We start from the raw sequence: 27,146 nt of genomic DNA on the forward strand, positions 1-27,146 counted from the left end.
GACTTGACGAGCCGATCTAACTAATAGGACGGACGGCCTGCCCGTCTGTCTGTGGAGGAAAAAAAGATCCGCCCCCTTAATATAGCCCAGACTTTTCGTTTCCAATCCAGACAATAGGAGACGGACGCGAGATCTGCGGAGGCGCGCGCACACCACACAGAGCATCCTCACCTTTAGGAGACGCAAGCATTTTCATAACGACGCGCATAAAGGCAGTCTAGTCTCTCCAGCGCGCATACGTGGACACGCACGCCGCCCCGCATAATAATACCTGTACGGTTTTTCAAGTGGTTTTCTGTTTGACGGCCGGGACACAGTCCAATTCAGTCCAGTTCATTCGCAGCCAGAACACCGTGTTCCCATGATGTCATACCTGTGGATTCTGCTATTAGGAAGCCTGCTCATTGGGGGCACCAAGGCACAAGGTAAGCTTTCAGTTCACTTCAAACCTCATCCAATCTGTGACATGAAATTTAGAATTGTCCGCGTCGAGTCCGTCTGCCCCTCCATCCCACTGTCTGTAAATGCCTCTTTGTGTCCATTTATCATGATGCAATTCTCTCTTTCATTCCATTCTCTCCCTTGCTTTCTCTCTGGCAGTCTCTCTTTGTCCGTTTATTTGCCACTTTGGCTGTCTGTCAAATGCACCAGGTAATCTGGACATGTAGGTGCTCAGTTCTGCTTGATTGAACAGATAAATGCCCAACTCTTAAGACATGAACAGGTTTACTGCGATTGTTCACCTATCTATTATCTCTGGGATGTGTGTGTGTGTGTGTGTGTGTGTGTGTGTGTGTGTGTGTGTGTGTGTGTGTGTGTGTGTGCGCGCGTGCGTGAGCAAGTTGCATTATTCCCTACTGTACAAGAGTTAAGACCCACAGGGGTGTGGTGGACTCATTGACCCTACATATAAAGTAATTCTCTCACTTGCTCTCATCTACACCCCCCTTTCTCTCTTCTGTCTGTATACTCCCTCTCTTTTTAATCTGAATTTGCCTCCTTCCCTTGGTTATTCTTTCTTTAGTTCAAGCTATTCTCCCTCTCTTTTTTCCTCCTGTTCAGAGGGCCTACAGTCTAGGCCCCTGCCCTTCCCCGCGGCACATGCAATGACTCCAGAATGTAGAACTATGCAATAAAATCAGAGAGATGGAGAAGAGAGACTGAGGGGGAGAGAGAGAGATAGAGAGAGATGAAGCCAACAGACAGAGACATGTATTCATGCAGAAAGCCGGAGGGTGGAGGAAGACAAGATGCAGCAGGAGATATGAGGGCAAAAATAAAAGTCAGTTGATGCAAAGGAATAATGGCGGTCGGGGAATAAAAATAACAGGGACGACACCGATAGGCGATAGAGGAGAGGCGGGCACAGGGACAAAGTGAGAGAGACGTATAAGACTAAAGATGTGGGAAGAGACTGACACGCGTGAAGAGAGGTGGAATGAGAGACTGCCATCGCCATTTACACGCACAGGAGCGTGGAGGCCTTGATAGCAATCCCACATCAAAACCCACCATCCTTTATGCAAACATGGGGGTTAAGTTAACGATGGCAAGCTAGGATGTGCCCTGGTGTAAATCTCACTCTACCGGTTCACTGGTTATTACCAGGAAAACCAAACTGAGAGGAACCAATCAACGGCAGCACAATGATACCCACCCACACACACACACCTGTACAGAGATAGACTCCATTTCTGTTTTTCATTAAATGTACCGTAATCAATGTCTGTCCTTCTCACACGACGCTGTACTGTAATTCCCACTCTTAATGGATGCTGAGGGATGCAGCTCAGGAGTTCTGCACTGGATGTGTTTGGGCAAGCAGTGCGCACACTTGTGTGTGTATGTGCGCATGTGTGTGTGTGTCTGTCTGTCTGTCTGTCTTATAGGGTGCACGGAAAGTTTGCATGCATGAGTGTGTGTGTGTGTGTGTGTGTGTGTGTGTGTGTGTGTGTGTGAGAGAGAGAGAGAGAGAGAGAGAGAGAGACACTGTATTATAGAACTGAAGGGTAGGGAGTGTCTCAGTAACCAGATCCAACTCCAGCTGCAGACAACACCCAGCAACACAACCAGTTTCAGAGCCTTTCTCTCCCCCAGGGCCCACTGTGTGCGTGCGTGTGTCTGTGTAGCATGCGGGTGGGTGTGGGTTCTTTAACTTTTATGTATGTGAGGGTGGAGGGATGCTCTTTATTAAATTGTGTATCAGAATTAAGATTTAGTGCACACAAAGGGTGTGTGTGTGTGTGTGTGTGTGTGTGTGTGTGTGTGTGTGTGTGTGTGTGTGTGTGTGTGTGTGTGTGTGTGTGTGTGTGTGTGTGTGTGTGCGTGCGCTTGTGTGTGCATGCATGATAGTTTTAGTGGCATTACTGGCATATGAAAGACCAAAGAGCTGTGTGATGTGTGCCAGGTGGTGTGTGTGTGTGTGTGTGGGGGGGGGGGGGGGGGGGGTGCGTGTGAGGGTGTGCGCGTGCTCAGTCTGTCAGTGTTTACACCCCTTAACTACAAACAAACACATACATGGTGGATATGAGTGAAATCCACACACATATGCACACACATTACATGCACACTTGACTTCCTTTTTCTCTGGCTTGGGGCACACATTCCTATTGTTCTTACTGTCTACAGGGTACCTATGGGGGCAGTTAGAAGGTGTGTATGATTGGGGTAAACAGAGCAGTTTCTGTCCCACAAACACACAATAGAACTATACCTATGAGAACAATAGGGGGTAGAGGTCCTAGCATATCACCTGTCATACGAACACAGTACACACACACACACACACACACACACATACAGAAATTCACGCAATTCTTGGACTACTGTTACAGGAGAAGGCTTGGTTATTTCTCGTGACCTCACACACAAACAAACACACAACATTGTATTAGTCACTCAACCTCACGTAGACACTCTCACGCAATCTCACAGCTGCCTGCTGCTGCCAAAATGAATCGGAGAGTTGAGTATCAATAGCAGACTCGCCACATCACAACGCAGTACGCAATACATGCCGTAATGTTGAACGAGCACAACTGTAGGCCCATGAAACATGCATGAACACAACATACCACTCCCTGCGTATTTGATTGAACTAAACGCACCAGTGTGAACATACCGTTGTGATGTTATAGTGCATACGCACATGTATGTTCAGCTCTATTAAACATACACGGGCATGCCTCCCCCTGTTGCACCGGTATGTGATAACGATGTGCTGCTGAGAATATGCACTGGGGACAGCTAGTGACCTAAGAACTATGGTGTTTTTTTGAGTCTCACATGTCTGTCACGTCAAAAGCTGAATAAGAGACACACAAAAAACACCCAGACACAGTACATCTTTGACCCACTTTCAAATACTAACTTCAGTCCCAATACTTGGCATTTGTTTGACTATATGTAACAATTATGACATGTATTGTCGTTTCATTCCCATCATGCAAACAACTGCTTCTTGTTGTAGTGCATGGCATATTACATCATGATTCATAACATGCTTTATTCATTAGTGAGTAAATTACAGTGATTTGACAGACTTTACTGTATGAATAATGTGCGCTGTCATGTTTCAGTAAGACAGCTACGTAAGTACACATAAGAGCCATAAACCCCTCAGTACTCTGAGTATATCACTATAAATGTTGCTATAACTCTTGAGAGAATAAAAATGGTCCCAGGGTCAATTTTACACTCTTAGAGTTAAATAACACCCACGATTTTGCAGTGCATGAGAGTAATATAATAGGTCAAAGGTGTAGTCACTAGTCAGCATAGCTATCAGTTTATCTGTGTTTCTGTCTGTCTGTCTGTCTCCGTCTGTTCTACAGTATCTATCCCACACATCCACTGGTCCACCCACCCAACCGTTAGAGTGAAGAACACAGTATAGCCATCTGTATTGTACTTCCCCCCATATTATTGAAGTTGCGGTTCAACTCAAGCGCTTCCCTGTGGGACCTGCTAGAGGTTTAACACTGTACATGCCGTACCGTTCCACCCGCTGACATGTTGCAACCATGTCAGAGACATGGAGATGATGACTCATCGGACTCTTGAGAGGAGTGTGTGTGTGTGTGTGTGTGTGTGTGTGTGTGTGTGTGTGTGTGAGGGGGGGGGGGGGGTTGAGTGAGAGAAAGGGAGTTTGATGGGGGAGACTGAAAATAGGGGGGTGGGAGTCCGAAACCAGTGAAGAGTGAAGGAAGGGGGAGGGATGTGCAGTCATTTGCTTTACTGCTACACTAATACAAACCAGGACACCTCTGACTCTTGCACGCTTGTGTGTGTGTGTGTGTGTGTGTGTGTGTGTGTGTGTGTGTGTGTGTGTGTGTGTGTGTGTGTGTGTGTGTGTGTGTATATATAAGAGAGAGAGAGGGAGTGAGGAAGAAAGACTGTGTGTGGGGGGGTGTGTGGGTGTGTATATAAGAGAGAGAGGGAGTGAGGAAGAAAGACTGTGTGTGTGTGTGTGTGTGTGTGTGTGTGTGTGTGTGTGTGTGTGTGTGTGTGTGTGTGTTTTCAACTGTGAGAGGTGGGGATTGGGCAAACTTATTTTACAAGCTTGTACACATGATGTGTGCAAGATGTGTGCTTGCGGGAGTTTGTGGTGTGTGTATGTGTGTGTGTGTGTGTGTGTGTGTGTGTGTGTGTGTGTGTGTGTGTGTGTGTGTGTGTGTGTGTGTGTGTGTGCGTGTGTAATAGTATAGTCTGTGTACATACATACATACACAGACTGTATGTATGTATATGGGTGTGTATAGTGTGTGTGTGTGTGTGTGTGTGTGTGTGTGTGTGTGTGTGTGTGTGTGTGTGTGTGTGTGTGTGTGTGTGTGTGTGTGTGTGTGTGTGTGTGTGTGTGCGTGCGCGCGCGCGCGCGTGTGTGTGTGTGTGTGTGTGTGTGTGTGTGTTGTGGAGGTAGTTAGCGAGTAGGAAGTGGCAAACAGAATGGCTGGAACAGAATGTACAGAGTGGCAACAGGGAGAGAGAGAGAGAGTTTGGGGGGTGGGGGAGGGGGGTGAGGGTGAGGGTTAACACTCACAACTAGAATAGCTATAAGAGAAACACACACACACACACACACACACACACACACACACACACACAACACACTGACACATACACAAGGAGCTACTATAGAGGAGCCATAGGAGTGCCACATAAGTGCCGATGGCGCTTTCATGGATGCACGTGTATACACGTGACAAACCGCCCACATGCCAGTCATACAGTATACGTACATGTAAACATATCAAACAGAAACACTAATGCATGAACACTGTGCGCTAGCCACTGTAATCGGTGGTGCGTGTAAAGTGTAAACCTTAAGCAGTATATGCTAAAATTGCATTGTAACCTTTGCCATGTTGCGTTTTCCCCAATATATGACACACCTGAAGTAAATTTTCTCTTTTATTTATTTATTTTCCCCACATAGTATATCAGAAAAACTAGTCACACTTATTCATTCACATGAATTACAACAAGGCCCATTTTGGTGCCATGCTTACGGTGACGTACCTATAAATCTAATTTGTGAAACACCACACCAGTCAGTCGTGACAGCACCCGATTCAAGATAATTACCACATTGGCATCAACACCAACGGCATTTATTTCTACCTTAACTGATTTCCATCAGTTCTGATGCTTACAGAAAAAGTGGAACACACACTAGACTACTAGACAGCCATAGATCACGTAAAGACAGCCTTGTTTGTCTAAGAATGACAGTGATTCTCAAATGAGTCGTTTCGGTATTTTCCCTGGAAGATATACTGGTGGAGTGACATCTGATAAAGAGACGCCTTGGGTAGAGAGAGTAGTGAGAGAGAGGGAGTTTGCATGTCTGCCTGTGCATGCATGTCCTTGTCCTTATCTCTCTCTCGACCCCCGTCTCTCTCCTTTTCCATCTCTGTGTCTATCTGTCTGCACGTACATTTGTATATGTACCACAGTGAGTGATGTGCATGCGAACGTGTGCATGTGCAAGTTTGAGTTTTAAGGAAGACAGCGCATTCCCCCTCCACTCAGTCAGCTCCAATAGATTTATAGTGTGATGGAAATTATTCCCATATCTCCTTTTCTCAGCTCTCTTCCTTAAGGCTTCACTGATTCTGATTTAATCTCACACTCAACAAGCTAAACCCTGTCATTTTTGAATAAAACTTTGGCTTGGCTGCAAGTAATTAACTCACAAATTAAAGATGTATTTTCTGGGAACGCTGATGAAGCGAGTACAGTGAGTAAAGTGAACAGGAGCCTTTTCTATTCAAAAGAATGTTTTTCACATACCATATTTATGGAACAGTGGTTCCAAAACAGTGCCGGTGCATACTGTCGTGCCATAAGACAAGTCCTGTCCTGTCCTGTGATTTTGTGATAACCACACATTATTATTGCAATATAGTATACAAATTGTTATGAATATTATTTTAATTTACTATAATGGTACTTTATGCACCTTTATTATGCACCTTTATTAAATAATAAACATGTTATTATCATCTTCAGTATGAATTATTAAATATATGAATATGAAGAGACTCAATAGTTATAATACAGGCTATTTTGCTTCAATATAAATACAGGTTGAGATTTTGACTTGCCCTTTGGTGTGCCTTTGGCATATACAGTTTGAAAACTGATTAGAGACTGTGCTGTCTATATGCATGCAGGACACATTTCTTTTCTTGAATCATTCCGGAATTGTTTCAAGTTATTTACATGAAGGACAGAGATCAGCACATGTCTTCAGACTATTGTTATGTCTCTTAGTTCATTGTTAATAGGTTTTGAGGAATGGTGCATTGCTTTAGATTAACATAGCACTGGGCCATGCTAAAATCAGCAGCGAAAACCTGTCAAGTCAGAACACTGCTTTGCTGTTTCAGCTTCTCACAGACTACAGGGGAATGTCACAGCAGTGTCACACACACACACACACACACACACACACACACACACACACACACACACACACACACACACACACACACACACACATGCACCCACGCAAGACAAGACACACTTTCTATTTTCTCATTAGTGCCTAGTTGTGATGCCAGTGCTGAGGTCTAGGGTTCATGTGAGATTAAGGTGCGTTAAAGGTGATTGATATACCCCGCGATCCTATTGCAGCTCAAATGCAAACATCAGGGACCAATCAGGCATCAGGTCAGGGTGTGGCTGTGGAGGGGTGGGGGTTGAGGTATTCATGTAAAGGGGGAATGCGTCGAACACAACATCTTTACAACCATTCAGAAACATGTTTTTAAACCGTAGCAGATGGATTCCAATGTGCATTAGATTATCAACTGTGAAACTAATCACTACCACTTTTACTGGTGGATTCTTCTTTTTTACGTCTTATATTTATGGCAGATTTATTCTGCATTATACATAGCATTTCACCATAATATAGTGAGCAGCAGAGAGAGCAAGGAATTTTTTTGTTAGGAATTGTGCACAATTCCTGCACTGCAACATGTTGTGAGCTTGCAGATCTGCAATTTTTGGTGTGTGACAAAGCCCAAATTGATTATATCAATTAATTACCAGCTGCATTGTTATTATCTGCGGGGGTCTGCTATAACTGCCAGTTTCAGCACAGTAGTTTAGGTAGGAACCAAAATTCTCTAAGGCGGAACTATTGTGTTCTGAGTCATTCGATTCCGCCCGGACATATTTGCGGTGCGCACATACATCAGCCAATGAGAATACCAGCTGAACTACAGGACTAGAGCACTACTGGACTAGCTTCACATTGATTATAGACTCAGCTTGCTATTGCATAGCAGCTGGTTAACAATTTTGTCTTACATTTAAACAGTACACTAATATATGTTGGTGTTTGTCTGTGGTGTTTCTTTTATTTCATTTCTGTGACTGACTGAGAAGCAACCAGCCCCTGTTTCACTAATGCGTCATAATGTGTTCACAAAAACCTTGGGGTTGCCAAGTACTTATGTAATTTCTTCTCACCAGATGAGGAGGTAGCAGTTGAAGTTCCTGCTGTAGCCGAACCTGTTGAAGTTCCTGCCATATCCGAACCTGTGTCAGAAGTTGAAGTTGAAGATGTGCCGGACACTGACGACGAACCAGAAGCTGAACCAGAGGCTGATGCTGCCGCGGAGGCTGAAGCTGAACCGGAAGTTGAAGCCGAACCAGAGGCTGAACCAGAGGCTGAGGCTGAACCAGAAGCCGAAGCTGCCGCGGAGGCTGAGGCTGAACCAGAAGCTGAAGCCGAGCCAGAGGCTGAAGCTGATGTTGAAGTTGTGCCGGACGCTGAAGCCGAACCGGAAGCTGAACCAGAAGCTGAGGCTGATGCTGCCACGGAGGCTGAAGCTGAACCAGAAGCTGAAGCCGAGCCAGAGGCTGAAGCTGATGTTGAAGTTGTGCCGGACGCTGAAACCGAACCGGAAGCTGAACCAGAAGCTGAGGCTGAACCAGAAGCTGACCCAGACGTTGAAGTTCTCCCAGAAGCTGAAGCTGAACCAGAGGAAGGTAAGAAGGAAACACCAAATCACCTTTTCCACCAAAATAACTGGTTCTAGATTTGGTTTCGTTCTAGATTCTTGGAGCCTTGTTACCTTGGTGCTTTCACGGAATCGACAGACATTTTTTGGTTCCAGAGTAGACCAACTTTTAGGGTTCTGATTTAACCAATTCATTTTCAGTAAAACACCCTGAACTGGTTCAATATTAGTCGGGAACCGAACCAGTTCAACTCTGATGGAAAAAGGGCCTTAACTGAAGCACTGAACCATTTTCCTAGTAGTATTAATAATGAACATCCGAAAACATGTATTATGCAAAGTAGACATTAGCAAGTGTCATGGCTGGCAAACCTGTGTATTATCTCTGCCAACAACGTTAGACAAGGATTATGTATTTGCACCATTTTGTATGAATGAGAATATAAGGGTGGATGTTCATGAAACTTTGTGGGAATAAACAATAGGTGTCCCGAATAGATGACCTTTGGGTCAAAGGTCAAGGTTACAATCAAGGTCATGGTCTGTCTTAGCTAAATAATATGAGAAAATAACACAAGTTGGGCGGATTTTCATGAAACTTGGTGGGAATCGTGAACAGGCTGCCCAGAATAGATAACTGTCTGGTTAAGGGCAAGCTCGTGGTCACAGTCAAGGTCAAGGGTTAGGGTTGGTGCTAGTTTCAGACATGTAGAAATATCGATCCATCTTGTTTTCTGCATTTACATTTTCTAGGGCAGCATGGAGAAAGGAAACTGAGGGTAGAGAGGGAATAAGACATGTTATCATCATCATTTTACATTTCTCCTATTCAGAGGAGGCAACAGAGGATCTAGTGCCTGATGATGCAGTGGTTGAAGAGCCAGCAATCGTTGCAGAGGGAGCTGCTGATGTTGAGGCTGAGGCACCAGCTACTGAGGAAGAGGTTAGTACTGTAGCACTGGAGAATTGAGGTTGAATAGTTTTCTTTTTTAGTAACTTTAACCCGGTCATCGAAATTTTGTTCATGTCATTATCTGTGGAAATATAATACAGATATTTTGTAGCTTTGGGTATTTTGGCTATTGGTCGTACAGCAAAGTCTATAAGGAGAAGTATATACTGTAAGATCCATTCTGAATAATTCTGTAATATTTCTAAATTGTTAAATATTAATTTACAACATTATACAATTTAATCTGGCTTTAAAGAATATTGAGCATTAAACAGGTGACTAAATTGATATACAGCATAATGAGAGTCTTGGCATGACAGGATTTGATCTGCATGGTCCTTTTAACAAAAGAGAAACATAAAGAAAATAACATATTTGCATGATATACACTTAATATTTCTGTCCAATCAATGCGTTCGTTACTTACCAAGGAGTATCCTATCCGTATACATAACAAATAATGTCATAGCTTCACAGAATCTGAGTCAGATTTGTTTACCTGTTTTTTTATTTACATGTGCCATGAAAATAAATATCAATATGGTTAACCATTCAGGCAGTATTTAGGAGGCGGCACACTTAGTTTAGTTTTATAATGCACCCTCATGATAAAAAAAACGTCTTCTCTACAGGCTGCTGTAGAGCCGGAGGCCGAAACTCCTGGTGAGAAAACACACACACACACACACACACACACACACACACACACACACACACACACACACACACACACATCTTGTTTTCTGCTTTTACATATTGTAGGGCAGCATAAAGGATGTATACCCTTTCCCCTAAATTGGTCACACACATTTGGGAAGGCGTATATTGGAGTTTAAAAGCCTAATTAGTTTGGTATAGAGCGCAATGGAGATGTCCGCGGAGTCAGGCTGCTTCATCTCTCCTTATTCTCCTACGCATCTCTTTGTAATTTTCTTATAATCAGCAGAAGTGAGTGCCTGCTGTGACCTGTCACTTCTTTGTGTCCATTGTGTTTTTATAATTGTCTAGTCAAAGAAGTTATTTGACTTGTGCCAGCCATTGTGCGCGATTCCATTTGCTCGTTCAGTTTCATCACAGCGCAGCAAATGGGGTTTAATCCGATTTCCCGACATTTCATTTTCGCTTGTTACCGTTTCCTAGAGACGGCCTACACGCACAATCTATAATGAAAGCTCAAATTTCGTAGATCACGCAGCACTTTGAAATATTAAAATTGAGCGTGATCTAAGCACCACAAGTGAGACTTCAAGGCAGCAACGCATAACTCTTCCATGGGCTATGAGCATAGCCATAGACCGTAAGGCTATGAAGCAATATAGCACTGGGCATAACGGGCAACGGATAAGGGATCTCTTAAAGGCAATGGCATGTAGTTTTATTATTGTAACGCCCAAACCACACCTATGCATAATGTAACGGGTAGCGGAGGTGTTTTAGGGATTTAGACAGGTGACCAAAAAAAGCCACTTTAGTGCGGGAACGCCCCTTCCCCTCTGCTAAATCCCCAAATAGTGTATTTAGAATCCTCGAACAAAAATGGAGCCCCAAGTCTGCCATACAATTACAATACTTCTAAGGGTCCATTTAGAACCGCCTGTAGGAACCATTAAAGGGAAACGGACTGTTAAGAAAGAAATCGTTAAGGAACCAGAATCTTAAAAATCCTAAAGGATCCCAACCCTTGATAGCAGAGAGTTTATATGCATAGTTACCATTATTATGTCTGCAAAATGCCCTGATCAGTGAGTCCCTGGTTTGATTCCTGGCTGAGCATTACGCTTTCATTTCCTGTCTCTCAAAAATAGAGGCAAACAATTCCCTATAAAATAATGTATAAATACATACTGTATGTGTGGCAGTGGCTCATTATTTTCTCGTGCTTATGAAAAAAAGTTTCCCAACTTGTGGATCTAAAAACTGCAACGTGCATTAGAACAGTACATTCTGTACATGTTTTGTCATGTATGAGTCACAGTAGCGATACGGGTGATGTGTGTATGTCATCAAACATGCTTCATGTGGCCATGGTGAGGAGAGACAACATAGCAACAAAAGTCTGTATAGAAACAGAAACATATAGGGCGCTCCCCTATTTTCCAAGCCCACAGCAGTAAACATATTTTTTTACTTCCTGCGAAAATGTACTTTTTGTTAGGCTATCAGAAATCAGGAAACAAGATAATTAAGTAGGCGGTTTCAATTATGAAAGTCACTCTAGATACCACACATGCTGTAACTTGACCTACAGTAAATAAGGAAGATGGCTCTTATTCTCGGAGTCATGCTTGGCATTCTATTTGGACAATTATCAAATTGCTCAAATTCCAATTGACATGTTTCCTTGTTTGTAAAAAATGAAGGCTTTGTTAAGGTATTGTTCGTGATCACAAAGGACAGCAAAAATAAATATCTGTGCTGATCCATAGAGAAAACGAATCTATATGTAAAGGTTCATGATAGTGCTGTACTAAAGTGAACATGACGCATGTTTTACTCCAGCTGTATGTATTGTTGGGTTGGGTCTGTGAGATTGTGTACTATATGCTACCGTAGAGATTGTGGGCTGTTGGCTTATTATAGTTTAGTTTTAGTCTGATATAGTGACTTATATACGCTGCTATACTTTTCATTGTAATATATCTACTGACTATATACTACCGACTCATGAACTGACCACACAGCCGAACAAGGTGTGAAAACCATAACATCGGGAGAAGACCTTGAATTGAGTCCAGATCCTAGCTCTGTTTCTGAAACCACCTCTGGCATCCTATGAATTCTGGAAACTTGGCCCCAATAAGGTGGCAGAATGGGATGAGGGACCAATGGGATGCCCTGATGTAGATTAGGACCCCAAATCTTCAAAGTCTGATCCAACTCTACACACCCTACTAGATTGGCCTTTTTTTAAGAGATTTGGAAGGAGCAGTGGACGGACCAGTAATGCAAAAACCAAATGCCAAACCTGGGGTGACAAGGCTTTTTCAGTTGCCACCCTCTCTCTTATCTGGGGAACTCACTCACCAGCCAGTATTATTTTATTGTTATTTTAGATTGTGTTTTTAATAAAGTTGTTAATTGTTCTGTTTATCTAATTAGTCTTTGAGTATCCATAAAATATCTATAAGTCTGATTTTTATTGTAACTGGTAATCACATGCCTCACTACTGTCATGGCTGTAAGTATAAATGTAACCGCATACATACATCCTGGCGGAGATTTGCGATTCACATTTTAAAATGTCTCCAGTGTTGATGAGCAGGGGAATTTGGCAAGTTGGATGCAGTTAAGTCACTTATACATCATTTTTGGAATGGCACAAAATAGAGAAACAAAGGGCGACTAAGTTTACAGGGCAAATAGAATTATTTAGGAGCTGAATGCCTTTCCTGATGGATTAAGTTACTATAACAATCGGTCCCGTGTGTCTAATATTTGATAACTAGTTTAATACATTGAAGGAATTGCTGTTTAAGGCCAAACCGGGGACATTTTATTCTGCAGCTCACTATAACTATGATTCTGTTTGTCTTTGCCAGGAGCTGTCGATGAGCCAGAGGCCGAGTTACCCGCAGGTAATACAACCTTTCTTTTGATCTCTAGTCGCCCTTAAAACAACCTCTAAATGACTCCTCTAAACAGTTGTGGTCAGGCAAGCTGTAACTCAGTGGTTCTCCACTTCAGTGTCAAGGCGTACTTGAAGTAAAACAACAAAACCCTCAACCGCATTGGTTGTGATTGTTTGACAATCACAGCAGTCCCATACAGTTGTATTATTGTATGAGAAGTCTAGCGTAAAATATGTATCCATGAAATTCTAGACTGCTTTGAGGAAACAGTTTTGATTGTAAAGTCAATAAATTACATCTCGATGATGAGGTTAAGATAGTTGTAGTAAACAAGGATTAATTTAATTAACTGAACATTTTGAGGGTGTTAATATATTATTAATCATTAAGTAATGAAATGAAACGTTTGATAAATTGGGTAGATTTCTTGAACTAATTCATCATTAACTAAGTTTAAAATCTGTGAAATCGTTAAAGTTTGATTGGTTGCACAACATTGATAAAATGTATGATGTTGTACTTTCATCTGTAGAGTTTCACCTCACATCTGTTTGAAAGAAAATAAGATGTTGAACTCCAATGTACTATGTGTATATTTTCCTATTTGGCTGTCTCTCTTGTATTAATAATACTGTACATACTGGATTTGCTTGACGAAAATCACGTTTTTCAGTTGAAAATGTATTACAGCCTGTACATTAATACGACGTCTACTTTCTCCTACATACTCTATCCGCCATCAGCCTGCTAAAGGAACATTATGTTCTGTGTTGTTGTTCTACTCTATACCATAATGACTCCCGCCTTACAACAGGATGTGCTGCTTTTCGTCACTCAGGAACTATTCCAGTTCTATGTCCTATCAGTCATCGGCTGCTTCCTTAGCAACGTTTTCGCTGTTGGGGGTGGGGGGTTGTATTGGCGTTAAGGATAAGATCTCTAAGGTCTTTTTTGTTTAAATATGCTGACTGACAAGGGAACATCCTCGCATTCCATTAGAATAGGCTGAAGAGAAGGCAGGCGAAAAAAGTCAAGAAGTTTCTAAACGAATAGCTGAAGATGAGCACAGAAATGTACTTTTTTAAGCAGGTGAAACTTGAACTTGATACTCCAGCTCTATACTTGGTTCCCATTTAAAATAGGGATTGTCTTTCTTACAGTAAGTTATATACTCTGTACTGTGTAGATTGTGTGATATATGATTCAACAGTATATTATCTAGTTTCATGAGGGTTGCTTTGTAGTGAGCGAGTGACTCACTGGTCCCCTGATGTTTTGTCAGCCATACATTAATTTCTTGATGCTACCTTTCACTGCCCAACCCAGGACTTTTTTTCACAGTTTGAGTAGTACATATTTGATGAGTCATTCTGGTGGAGAGAGTTCTTCAATGATTGACATGTTGGGATTAATGTCTTACATTTTGTCAAGAAACAGACTACCATTCCTGCCTAAGCTACATATTAAAGTCATTGTATGCATATTCTTAATGGTACGACTCATTCTCACATCCCTGTTTAAACGTCAACAGTGCATGAACATAATGTACTTTCTAGCCATTCAATATCCCTTCTGTGATAGGGTATTTTCCACATGATGACCGACACTAGGCTAATTCGGAAATTCAAAGTAATTTATTATTATTTATTTATTTACCAGTTGTTCCCAAACCCAGTCCTGCTTGTAGGGACCACCAATAACACTGATATTATATCCCAGTGATTCTCAAACTTAGCAGTAGCACTGGTCCCCAAGAAACATCATTGGAAACCACTGGTATGGTCTATTAATGTACTTTAATGTCTCTTCCAGGAAGAGGATTGGACTTGGAGGATGCTATTGAGGAGAACTTAATTCCAGCAGAGGCGGCAGAAGAAGTCCAAGCGGATAACTCTAATGCAATAGGTAATGGCAGCTTAATCTGTCTATTAACCCACTGTTTCTTATATTTAAAAAAAACTATTATATTTTCCTATAGACTTATATATTTTAAAAGGTTTATTTATTTTTTATTTATTTTAATAATTGTATACGTTTTAAAACGAATGAACAAACACACATCTAAGAAATTAGATGTAAGTAAAAATAAATAAGAAGTAGTGGAAATAGCTGATCTACAAGCATGCATTGTGAACTTGCAGATCTGCTATTTTCACTAGTTTGGCTCCCGGGCAAATCTACGTATCTTTTGGGTCTCGACCTGAAAAGTTTGCGAACCACTGTATTAACCTATGCTCTGCTTCTTCTTCCTCCTCACCTGGCAACAGCAAATGTTTATGTTTATATTCTCTATAGGGTGGGTTATGATTATGAGAAAGGTAAATAAAGCCTTTATCTACAACTGACCGACAAAGGCAGGAGATAAGATAAGATAAGATAAGGTTTATTGATCCCCGGGGGAGTGTCAGGTGTCATAGCAACAGCAGACTGAAACACAGGAGAGGTGCAGGTAAGAGTCACGAATGGCCAAATCAAGATAAATAAGAATTAAATGGAAGTGAAATGGTTAGATTCTGACACTACATTTGGTGAAAGGTCAGGATTTGGCTATCCAGCCATCATCAGTGTGTGGAATTGAGGTTTACAGAAGGAGGTGACAGTATTCAGGTGACAATAATAATTGCTCATTACTTCATTACGTTAACATTACAGTCAGGACCCATAACTAGGTCGTGGACACATTTTTATGTGTCCCTTTATTTTTTGTTCAAAAACATCCCCCCAAAAAAGCAAACATTTTCATGAATTAAAAACAAATCCAATTATTCTTCCATGCATAAATCAAAAAAAGAATCAAACTTTTGAATCTTGAGCTAAAACGTTTGGGAACCACTGCACTGGCAGTACTAGTACACATTACTAAGTGGTCGATTCCTTAGGTTGCATAACTTCTTAAACTATGGGTTCAAACGTAAAAGGAAAAAGCGCAGGCGTGCTATCTAGTACAGGCAGATACCATCATGACAAGATGGCTATTATGCTTTAATGAGCCTGGTTCCCAGGGCGAGAGAGACTAAATTTGCTTGGTTTAGGACCTGCCTTAAGGGACCTTTTAACATAATTTGTCTGTTTAGCGGGAAAACAAAGTTTTACTTAAACAACTTGTCTTATAATTTAACGTTCATTCCTCTGCTGGAGACCGACTCATAAAGGTCATTATACTTATTATGATGCAGTGAAAGGCCTTCTGCTCCATGCAGTACTGTGCTCTGTAATTAGCAGCTTAGCAACAACATGTGACAGGCAGATACAGGTAGACTGACAATTACGGTAGACCAAAGTTGTTTGCATAGGGATCAGAGAGAGGCAAGGGGGGATAGAGCACATAACATACAGAGTATGTGTGTGTGACAGAGTGGGATATGGGACAGTATATAGTACTGTATATAGTATGTGCATGTTTGTGTGCATGTGTGTGTTCATGAGCATTTTGTATACAGTATTATAGTGTGTGTATGTATGTGTGTGTGCGTGCGTGCGTGTGTGTGTGTGTGTGTGTGTGTGTGTGTGTGTGTGTGTGTGTGTGTGTGTGTGTGTGTGTGTGTGTGTGTGTGTGTGTGTGTGTGTGTGTGTGTGTGTGTGTGTGTGTGTGTGTATAGAACTGTGTGCGTTTGCGGGCCTCCAGACCGGTTGGGACAGAAACTTTAGAACTATAATGTCCTCAGGGTATAAACTACTACAAAGAGAATAACCTCTTTTTCTCTTTGTTTCTGATCTCCCTCGCTCTCCCTCTCACTCTCTCTCTCTCTCTCTCTCTCTCTCTCTCTCCCCTTTCCCTTTTTTTATCTTTCTTTCTGTCAATCACTGTCCATTTCTGACAGCTCTTGCGTAATGCTGCAATTATGTCGTTCTTGCTCGTTTGTCCGTTAAACCTGTAGTGCTAACGATATCTCCCGCTCTGTCTTTCTCTCTTCAGGACAAGTATCCGAGGCCACAGGAGAAGGTGAGAACATTGCTTTTTTGTCCACAATAGCTAACTAATAATCAAATATAATTGACATACAAGGTGTCATCTCACTATCACGAGTCAAAAGCACAAAGGCAACTGTCAGACAATAAGTGGAACCAGACAGAGGTGCGTTGTTGGACAGGATATTAGTGGCGTGCCTCTGACAATACAAACAGGATACAAGATGCTTTAGAAATTTACCCTCCTCTCTCTCTCTCTCTCTCTCTCTCTCTCTCTCTCTCTCTCTCTCTCTCTCTCTCTCATTGTTTGGTTAAAAAACATTGAAAATTGGCATTCTTACTTCATTGCAAAAAGCTGTCCTTTGGGTACTTTACTTGCCAAGCATATGCACGCCGCATTACTTTGAGGAGGGAAAAAAAGTGCAGTTTAAAGCAGCATTTTCTCCAGATCGTTTTCCAGCTCCTCGTGAAACGGATAGCGTGCCAGATGTTGTGATGCCTGTCTCGTTTCACACCTTTTGGTCTGGTTCCCATGTTGATCACATAATAGGCAGTTAGATTTGGCGGGGAACATCTAAACACGCTCTGTAGGGTAGTGCTCTGAGCGCACATGAGGCATGAAAATAAGATCAAATTGGTGTTACGTAATGTCACTAAATGTGCGCTTGTGTGTGTGTGTGTGTTATCTACTTTAAACAGCAGGGACAACTGAAGCACAAGGTGAGTCTTTCATACTTTTTTTCTTCATTATTATTATTTTCTCTGTCTCTTATCTCTTAGCCTAGTTTGCCCCCAAACAGGTATACGGTTATTAATTAAAAGTATGAAGGAAAAAAGCTATTAGAAAAACCAGTTTTTTTCATTTGACATTGGCTCCATACATGGTCCACACAAAAAAACAAGAGTTTAAAATGAACTCTGGGAGTTTAAAAAGAGTTAAATGAACACTGTCGGTTTTGGTGTGCAGGGGTGGTGGCTGCTAAGTACATGCCGTTCCCATGCGTTTCCATACATTAGGTACAGGATACAGTTATAGGGGCAGAATGCCATACCTGTCACTTCATGTTCTATACCGCACAGACGGGAGTGCTCTCCAACGTTTGTGTACATTATCTGCGTGGGTGTCTTTGTCTGTCTCACTGTGTTCGTGTGCGTTTGCACCTGCCTTACAGTGCATACAGAAATTCCTCTTCTTTTTTTTCTGACTCACCGTCCCGGTCTGTTTATTTTCTTCAAGTTTATTTTCTTCAAGTGACTCATTCCCCCCGATAAGACAGACTTCTTGTTTTCGTACCCCACGTTCTCTCACGTTTTCTCGCGTTGTGTCTCCCTCCCCCTCCAAATCATAGTGATTTATTGTACCTTTTCATTCATTCGTTCCATCCTCCTCCAACTCCTGACTTCCTCCATCCCTCCCCCTGCCGCTACATCCTGTCATTATTACTGCGTGTTGAGTGAGTCCGCTGCCAGGACACAGTGATAAAGTACCTATTAGAAGACATATAAAGGACACTGTGGTGTATTAACTACTACAACCCTTAGAAAATGTATTAAAATGTATATTTTTTAATGTTATAATAGAAAATATATTGTTGTGGTCTGGTGTGAGTTACGCGATGTGAACTCTATTTTGGCCATTCGTCGTACAGCACGCAGTATAGACAGGTTTCTTGCTTACAAACATTACTGGGTGTGTGTGTTTGTGCATTCAGGGCACAAATCTGCTTTGACTGAAACACGCAGTTGATTAGACTCTAATCGGCTGTGTGTCATTAAGAGTCAGCTATAGAGCTCTAGCACGAGCCAGTGCGTGATCACATGACCTCAAGTGCAAGTCTTTCTTAAACTATGGAGGATGCGTTCCAGATTATCCTGTAAAGAGTGCCGTGTTCTGCCCCTATAGCTGTCCCCTAAACCCTAAAGTCTATAGGGCTTAAGTGGTTAAAACAGCATACAGTACACTCAATGTAATGATACAGTACATTACTGATCTTGACTTGCACAGGGTAGTACTAACGGTAGCATTCAAAATCTTTCAGTTGGGACTTCCAGTATACTTCATTCTGAAGTTTCTCCAAAGCCAACATTTATTTTGTAAGTGAATCTTTGGCAACGACAGTATTTTACTCATACATCAAAATATGATACTAACTTCTGTGACCAAAATTACTTGGGTGCCCTTTATTTCAATAATAAACTTGACTGTTGATCCCTGTCACCTGTTGATCTACTCAGACTCTGAGAGAACACTGCATAATATAGTAGTGCACTGCTGTGTACAATCTTATTGTGCCATAAGCCATGTATGCCAGACATGCTCAGTATAATCGAATTCTATTTTGTACTGTACATTCACATGCATATTGCATTGGGACAATAATGTGGTAGTATTTTTGGCTGTGTTGCCTTTAAACAATGGACTGAAGTTAGAACTAGCTTTAAAGTCAACCCATTAGTCTGTGATTTATTTCCCCTTTAATTTCACTGCTACAGCTGCACAAATAACAGATGAATAACAGCCTTAAACATAAACACGATTATGAAAGCTCAATGCCGTTTCATAGATGCATTTCTGCAGAACTAGGGGGCAGAACGCAGCACTCTTTAGTTTACAGCATACTGTATCTGGAACCCATCTTTCTAGTTTGAGTACTTGTTGTACTTGAGGTCATGTGATCACGCATTGCAGCTCGCTGCTCTAGCTGACTCTAATCACACACAGCTGTTAATCAGCTGTGAGCGTTTTAGTCGATACAGGTTTGCCCCCTGAATGTGAATGCGTACTACTCACCCAGTAATGTTTGTAAACAACAAACATGTCTCTCTAAGACATCTCTGATATGAGACTATAGGCCTACCTGGAAAATATATTGGTTTTCAAACTTTTATTTCAAGGACTCCCAGTAATGCATTACAAGGCCACGGACCACCATTACAGAACTTTAGTTTAAGGGTCCATTTGGTTCCTCCTAAATATCAATAGTTTCCCTGGGGACCCCCTAGAAACCCCTCAAGGACCCCTGGTGGTCCCCAGACCCCACATCGAAAACCATTATATTAGTTTACCATAAGTAAATCAGTGCACGACTGAAAGGCTTGTACAATGCTGTAGCCGATGGCATTGTTGGTTTTAGACGTGCAAGTAAATTTGCTCAGTTGGTTTAACGCAACCATATTCAGTGACTTCATAAAATCTGAACAATTTCAGACAGCCCTTCTAAGCAAATAAGTGGTTTACAATGTAAAGTGGAAGTTAACATCTGATTCCTATAATTTGAAATGATAGGGGGGGTGTACTACTATTGTAGCCATCATTTTAATACCAACTGTCCTGTATGCAACTTTACAGCAGTAGGTTAAATGGCTCATTTATATACTTCATCATACAGTTTAGCTCCTTTAACGTAAACATTTTTAATCCATATGAGAGTATGTGTGTCCTTCAGTGTCGATCAGTGTTAAATGTATTGCACACACTGCCAGCAGGCCACAGAAATACCTCCACTTTTCCCAAATATGTTTTTACTTTAGGAAATATTGAACTTTTAAGTGCGTGCGTGCACGTGCATGGGTGTGTCCATTTTGACTCATATGTATGGAATCTGCTCTATGCTATGACACAGCACCAATACTATGCTGGGATGACAAAGACCAGTTGTCATATTAACTTTGCCGCAGGTGCTTATGGAAGCGATTGCCGAGGGGCCTAATTATGGGTCCTGGGATAGCTGTTTAAACAACCTTTCACCACATACTGTACATGTCACGAGAGGCATTCCTACAGCAAAATGCCATCTAGTGGTAGTTTTCAGGATTACAACATTCAAACATCTGTTCTGAGTTCTAACAGAAACGTGAGTTTGGGGGCCGCAGTTAGCCTATGACGCCAAAGGATTATTAATCGTTGTTTGTTCTTTTCAGCAAGCAACTCTAGCTCTGTGGCTGGCATCCTTTGTGCATTGGGTGCGGCCATTGTGGCTGCAGTCGCAGGATACTTCACCTACCAGAAGAAGAAGCTGTGCTTCAAAAACAGACAGCGTAAGTATATTGCTGACTAACTGATCACAATAACTAACTAGCCAGAAATTATTAAGCTAAATGATCCTAACTTATGTTACGTTTTTTATTAAATAATAACTACAGTACCATATCCTGGTCAAAACAATGGACTTATACTTATACCCTGCACCCCATTATGTGTCATCAATCATGGTCCTAGTTCTATTAGGTGGAAACAATATGCAGCCATATTATGTTTTATACTACAAACGGAGACTAAATGCCATGTCACATTTTTGTCTCTATAAAAACGTTCTATCATCTGGTCTAGACTGTGGAGGGGTACATCACTCTCATATCATCACACATTAACACCAACTCCCTTCACTACAGCTGTAGGTTATGTAACAGCTTGGCAGGGTCAGAGTCCTCCTGAAGCAGTTGAAATGGTTGACACTTAAACAGCAGCTCAATCTCATACTCCAGACGAAGCCAGTGCCTCTGAGAATTTGTCTCACTAGGGCGCAGTATACATTTCTTGCCAGGAAGCCACAAGTCTACAGAATAATCATCAGCCCTTCCCCTGTGACATAGCCACGTCAGCTGTTACTCTTAGAGTATTGTCAATAGTGTCAATAAGAATAATGTTGTCAGCCTACCTGGTTAAATAAAGGTTAGGTACCACTATGAAGTGCAACAAGTCACACACATCCTGTCCACTGATACTGCTGATTCAGCAAGTTTTCATTTACAGTCAACATGGAGCCAACCAAACAATAGGATGTAGCATGTTCAGCCTGGGGGAAACCTCTGAGAAAATACAGATTTAGAATATGGCAATGTAAAGAAATGTCTGCATGAATGCACTGACTGTACGGTAGCTGTCAATGCTCTGACAACGAGCGCTATATATCATTAAATGAAAACTCAAATATACTTTTCTCTCTCTCCACTGACAGTTCGGTTCGCTGTTGTAGCCACAAAGCAGAAAGCTGAAACTCAAATCTGTAATTAACATGTACAGTCTGGAAACTTCTCCTTTGGCAATGAAGAGAATGAGTGAGACTTCTAGACTCACAGAAGGATTGTTTTCTGATGTTTACCCTCAAACAAGCTCTATTTCATAGTAATGATAGCAAATCTACCCTTACCCCCAGCCCTCTCGCGCACAAAAAAACCTGTGTCCATATATAATCCTCCTGGGAGCTTTTCCACCGTCATCTTTAATTAGCTCTCAGTGGAGATACTGTACACATGCGTACAGCGGCACCGGTTGGAAATGGAACACATTCTTCTGTCATTGTTTGCAATTGGGGAGAGGATCTGTCTATTAGCTATATTAGCTTATTTAATACAGTACGTTTACCATTTAACCATTGAAGTTTTACCACATCATTTAAACCCTATACGCTTCATTGACCAGGGTCCCCTAGGGCTCTATACTAGGACCCCTTCTTTTTCCCTGTCTGCCACAAATCTGTTCACCAAAAACAACAGCTTACATTTATACACGCGCTATATATTATAATGATCTGATCTCTCATCTCTCTCTCTCTCTCTCTCTCTCTCTCGTTAGCAGCCGATCCAGAAGCAGCCCGCAAAGCTGACGCAGCAGAGGCGCAGTCAGATCCCCAGGGTATGAAAAACAAACACACAGAGCTCCTTAATGCTCACTGCTTAATTCTTACTGCCATACATGTCTTTTTCTACATTTTGAGCGCTTTATTGCAGCTGTAAAATTCATCAGCATAATAAAGACCATCAAGTTCCCTCCTGCTTTATACCTCATTACATACAGACGATCACTCTCTCTCTCTCACACACACACACACACACACACACACACACACACACACACACACACACACACACACACACACACACACACACACACACACACACAAAACACACACAAAACACAGACAAAACACACACACACACACACACACACACACACACACACACACACACAGTACACAGTACACATGCACAATATCATATATTAGGACCACAATGGAAACAAGTCCCAAGGACTTTTTTGTAATATCCTTTTAGCCTAAATATTTACTTTACCACGTTGGTTTCATATTCAGTCAATCAATCAATCAATCAATCTATCAATCAAATAATACCCAAAAGTACAGTCTCTTCCATATTTAGTACTTGAACCCTTTTCTGTTTCCAGTCCTCAGTAACCTGCTCAACTCTTCATAGACCATCAAGAAACACATGACCAACCGGACCAATCACAGTCAAGCAAAGCGGAGAACTCACTGTTAAGCTAGGCCCACAATGGAGCTATAGCACTGTTGATGCCCCGCTGTAGGGCTGTGCGTGTGTGCGTGTGTGTGTGTGTGTGTGTGTGTGTGTGTGTGTGTGTGTGTGTGTGTGTGTGTGTGTGTGTGTCTCCGTGTGTGTGTGTGTGTGTGTGTGTGTGTGTGTGTGTGTGTGTGTGTGTGTGTGTGTGTGTGTGTGTGTGTGTGTGTGTGAGAGCGTGCAGGTGTTTGCACATTAGTGTGTGCGTATGCATGCATGTGTACAAGCGTGTGTGTGTGTGTGTGTGTGTGTGTGTGTGTGTGTGTGTGTGTGTGTGTGTGTGTGTGTGCGTGCGTGTGTGTGTGTGTGTGTGTGTGTGTGTGTGTACTGTATCTGTGTTTGTGTTTGTGGAAAAAGGTAGGTGAGAAGGAGGGAGTAAGTGTTTATGATGAATAGGGATTAGGTTATTGTTAGAATGTTGGAATACATTAAATACATTGATGGGTCACATTTTCTGTGTTCTAACTGGAAGCAACACTATCATACTCTCCCCATATTATCCACACAGGGCTTTAACCTCCTATTTTTTCATTGTGACCATAAGCGCTATGATTATAATTTATCTATGATAAATTACAGAATAACAGAAATACTCATGATTTTTTTTTTTTTTTTTTTCTTTTCTACAATCAATCAATTTATTATAATCATACAATGTGAATGTATGTCAAAATGTGTAACGTTAACACATGTAGTCGTGAGGTGGAACATTCTTAAACCAATGACAGACTTGTACAGCCATTATAGAAGTTCCACTATTTCATGCTGCACTGCTGTCCCTGCTTCCAGAATAATTTGTTGGGAACTATGTTACTTTCTCAACCACTAATAAAGCGTACAACCAATTCTCACAGCAAATTATAGTACCGGTATGTCAATTTTATTTTACAGTCTCTATATATGTATATATATATATATATATATAAAGAGTTGTCATTAATGGCCAGTGGTGCAGCATGGAAGTTCTACAATGACTACAACTGTACTACGGTACCTGGAATCAAATCTAGAGATGCTGTTTTAATTGGTCCAGTCCAAGTTTAGTGGACAAATGATGTCACTCTGTGTGTTTTAATTGGTGATGGGTCTTAGTTTTAAATCCGCCTGGGTCACTGCTGCTTTCTCTCAGTCACTTCAGGAAGTAAATTATATTTGATCATTTTGACTACTAAGATATTACATTTATGTTTTAAAGGCCCTGAACACTCTTACATGGGTTTTCAGTTACCCTTGCTTATTACACTTCTAGTCAGGTCGATGAAGAAGGTACTGTATATTAGCCTGCCCTTTGAGGTGCAGCTAATCTAACAGGAGTATGATGGAGCTAGCGATCAGACATAGCTTGTACACGCCCACACGGCCCTGAGAAGAGGTGTAATCAAACAGAGTAACTGAAAACACCTGTATGAGTGTTCAGGGCCTTCAATAGACTCACTCAGATCATCAATATCAATCACTTTGCTACCAAAATCCACCAATTAACTTACTTCAACAAGGACTCTTTTTTAAATTTAAAATAGATCCTATTCCTGAATTCACTGAAGTGAGCTGTAGTGAGGTTCAACCCGGATACTGTCTGTCTACAGTTAGGTTAATCTGTAATGTACAGACTTACAGTGACATGTAGTAGAATATTAGACATTGTTCTGACCTACAGTAGTGTGTGTCAATCTAGTTGTGATGCAGTAATTTCTCCTCTATAGTGCCTTACACTGACACCGCCTGGCCTGCCTCCACCCCAAAGATGGAAGAGTTGTGCCATTTAAGTGCTGTCCTAATCAAACAGATGTTGAATGTTCCAGATATTAAAAAGAAGAAAAAGAAAGAAAGAAAAAAAGAGTGCTTGGAACTCTTTGAGCCTTGATAGATTACATTGGTACAACTCCTCTGTTTTTGTTGTGCATCTGTTCGGAATTGTTGAGCAGGCTGGTTGCTGTCACTGTGTTTTTTTTAATTCTTCATATCTCCACATTACAAATATTATTCACCTGTGATTTTTTTATACTAGCCATTTACATGTCGGTTACATAACAGCAGCGGTGCCTCAAAGCTGACACTGACAGCCTACAAACAAAGTTTGGTTGTCGTCTGCACGAATGTAAAATGGCTCAAACGTTACGGTTTCTCAAAGATAATCTGCCAAGATAACCCTATTTCACTCCCATAGCACAATTATAGTAACAAACTGTAGGAATGTGTTTCTGTTGCCTTATTATTTTATGCCTTATAGTTCTGTACTTGCTCCTCCCCCTTTAAAGTGTGAAATAGGGTTGTTGAGATTATACAGTGCCACAGTATGTGAAGTGCAGCCATGCACAGAATGTGTACCTTGCAAAGCACCGTATAGCTGTAAAAACAGGACAGAGACTGTTTCTAGCAGCCTAGCCTCAAATTGAATGAAATTAATAGTCTGTGATGTCATATATTGCTACATTCTACTGTATATGCTGTAGGCTGGACCCTGGGTTAAAACTGCTAATTCCTTTCATGTCCCATATGCTGTAGTAGAGTTTGCCTTATTCCTTAGACCAAACCAAATAATCATACAGCACAGTATGTAACATGTAATGGGAAAAAGATAATAGACAAAAAAAATTAAAAAAATGCAGTACTCAGTAAAAAATGTTCCAAACTATAGTACATTCCAAATGTCTAGCAAATTGTCTTTCAAAACATGGACACAGCCATTTAAAGGCAAACCCTGACTGTTAATATATCCAGTCAAGCCGAACTCTACTGAAAGAAAACCGAAACAGAACATTTACCCAGGTCTCCAAATGCCTTCAGTACACCCGCACAGGTAGAATCCTTGCTAGGGGCCAAAAGGACTGATTCCTAGTCAAGGAATGGTGGATTCATTCCATCAGTAAAGGAAGGAATATGCACAGTGAGATATGTTACCAATCTGGTTGCATATATTATTATCTTACATTCTGTATGTAGCGGATATGCACAGCAGTAATGCCTAATTTATACTTTGTCGTGCATCTGTGTCACTTGGACAAAATAACACATTTTTCGGTGAATATCGTGGAGGAGAAAAAAATCTGTTCTTTTCGGTAAATAACACAGCTGTACAATGAAGTAATATATTATCATAAATCCAGTTTGTGAACTCATTGTCTAGTCCTTCCTTTAATTTCCAAACCAACAGAGAGCCAACAGAGACAATCAGTCCGATTCCCTTCAAACAAAGAAACAACACTATAAAGCATTGTAGAACTGCCTTCATACCAGAATGTAGCCGAAGGAATCTGAGACTTGTTGGCTCCCCAAGTGCACTTCCTGGTTAATGCTATGATATCATCCATGGCACTGCTCAATCCTGCGTTATGCTGCCTCTCAAATGTTTCCAAAAGGAAAATAACAATTACAACAACAATGCAGATGTTTTGCAGGTGATTTGATAACACAATCTCTTTGGAAGATGCACTTTCCTATCCTGTATACATCTTGATTCATTAAATACATTTATATTCTCCAAGCTGACTTCATTTAGGATTCTTCCTTTTTATTTAATGATTCTGTCTGTCATTTTCATGATTTTTGTTTTGTTTTGTTTTGTTTTTGTTTTAAAACTGTCTTTAATTTTATCACAGACACTTATTTAGTTTATTTTTCTTTTCAAACTATGTAAATAATGTTGGAGGAGTTAATAAAAGAGTTTCTGAGGGGGTCACTGCCCAGTCTGTCTGTTTGTTTCACATAATGTCACATTATGTTGTTTGCTTATACTACCGCTAACAAAATATTATTATAAAGTATTATTTCTATCAAACTGGTCCAGTTTGTAATTATGCTCAGTTACTATACTACTTCCAGTATGCTTGTCCATTCCATGTAGATTATATACATATATATTTTTTATAATTCAAATTTGTATTTGTTTTTCAAAATCGTACAAGGTCTAGGTTCAGTACAAAGCAG

The 27,146-nt window shown here is 41.1% G+C and overlaps 1 protein-coding gene across 3 annotated transcripts; it reads left to right on the top strand.

Annotated features, from left to right (window-relative positions):
• Window positions 1-110: 110 nt before the first annotated feature.
• On the top strand, window positions 111-26,895 carry LOC308331244 (uncharacterized protein). Of its 3 annotated transcripts, none has more exons than XM_080786558.1 (11): window positions 111-425; window positions 7,984-8,502; window positions 9,308-9,417; window positions 10,059-10,089; window positions 12,966-13,001; window positions 14,808-14,900; window positions 16,912-16,938; window positions 17,604-17,624; window positions 20,826-20,942; window positions 22,480-22,539; window positions 23,089-26,895. In XM_080786558.1, exons 1-11 carry the CDS (start codon window positions 362-364, stop codon window positions 23,115-23,117), a joined length of 1,107 nt encoding a protein of 368 aa, XP_080642684.1. In that variant the 5' UTR covers window positions 111-361; the 3' UTR covers window positions 23,118-26,895. The 3 variants fall into 3 exon arrangements, with proteins under 3 accessions (XP_080642684.1, XP_080642685.1, XP_080642686.1); XM_080786559.1 differs by having other exon boundaries at window positions 22,483-22,539; XM_080786560.1 differs by having other exon boundaries at window positions 17,607-17,624.
• Window positions 26,896-27,146: the final 251 nt, after the last annotated feature.

This window comes from Protomyctophum bolini (genome assembly GCF_963924005.1).
Source record: "Protomyctophum bolini genome assembly, chromosome: 16".
NCBI lineage: Eukaryota > Metazoa > Chordata > Actinopteri > Myctophiformes > Myctophidae > Protomyctophum > Protomyctophum bolini.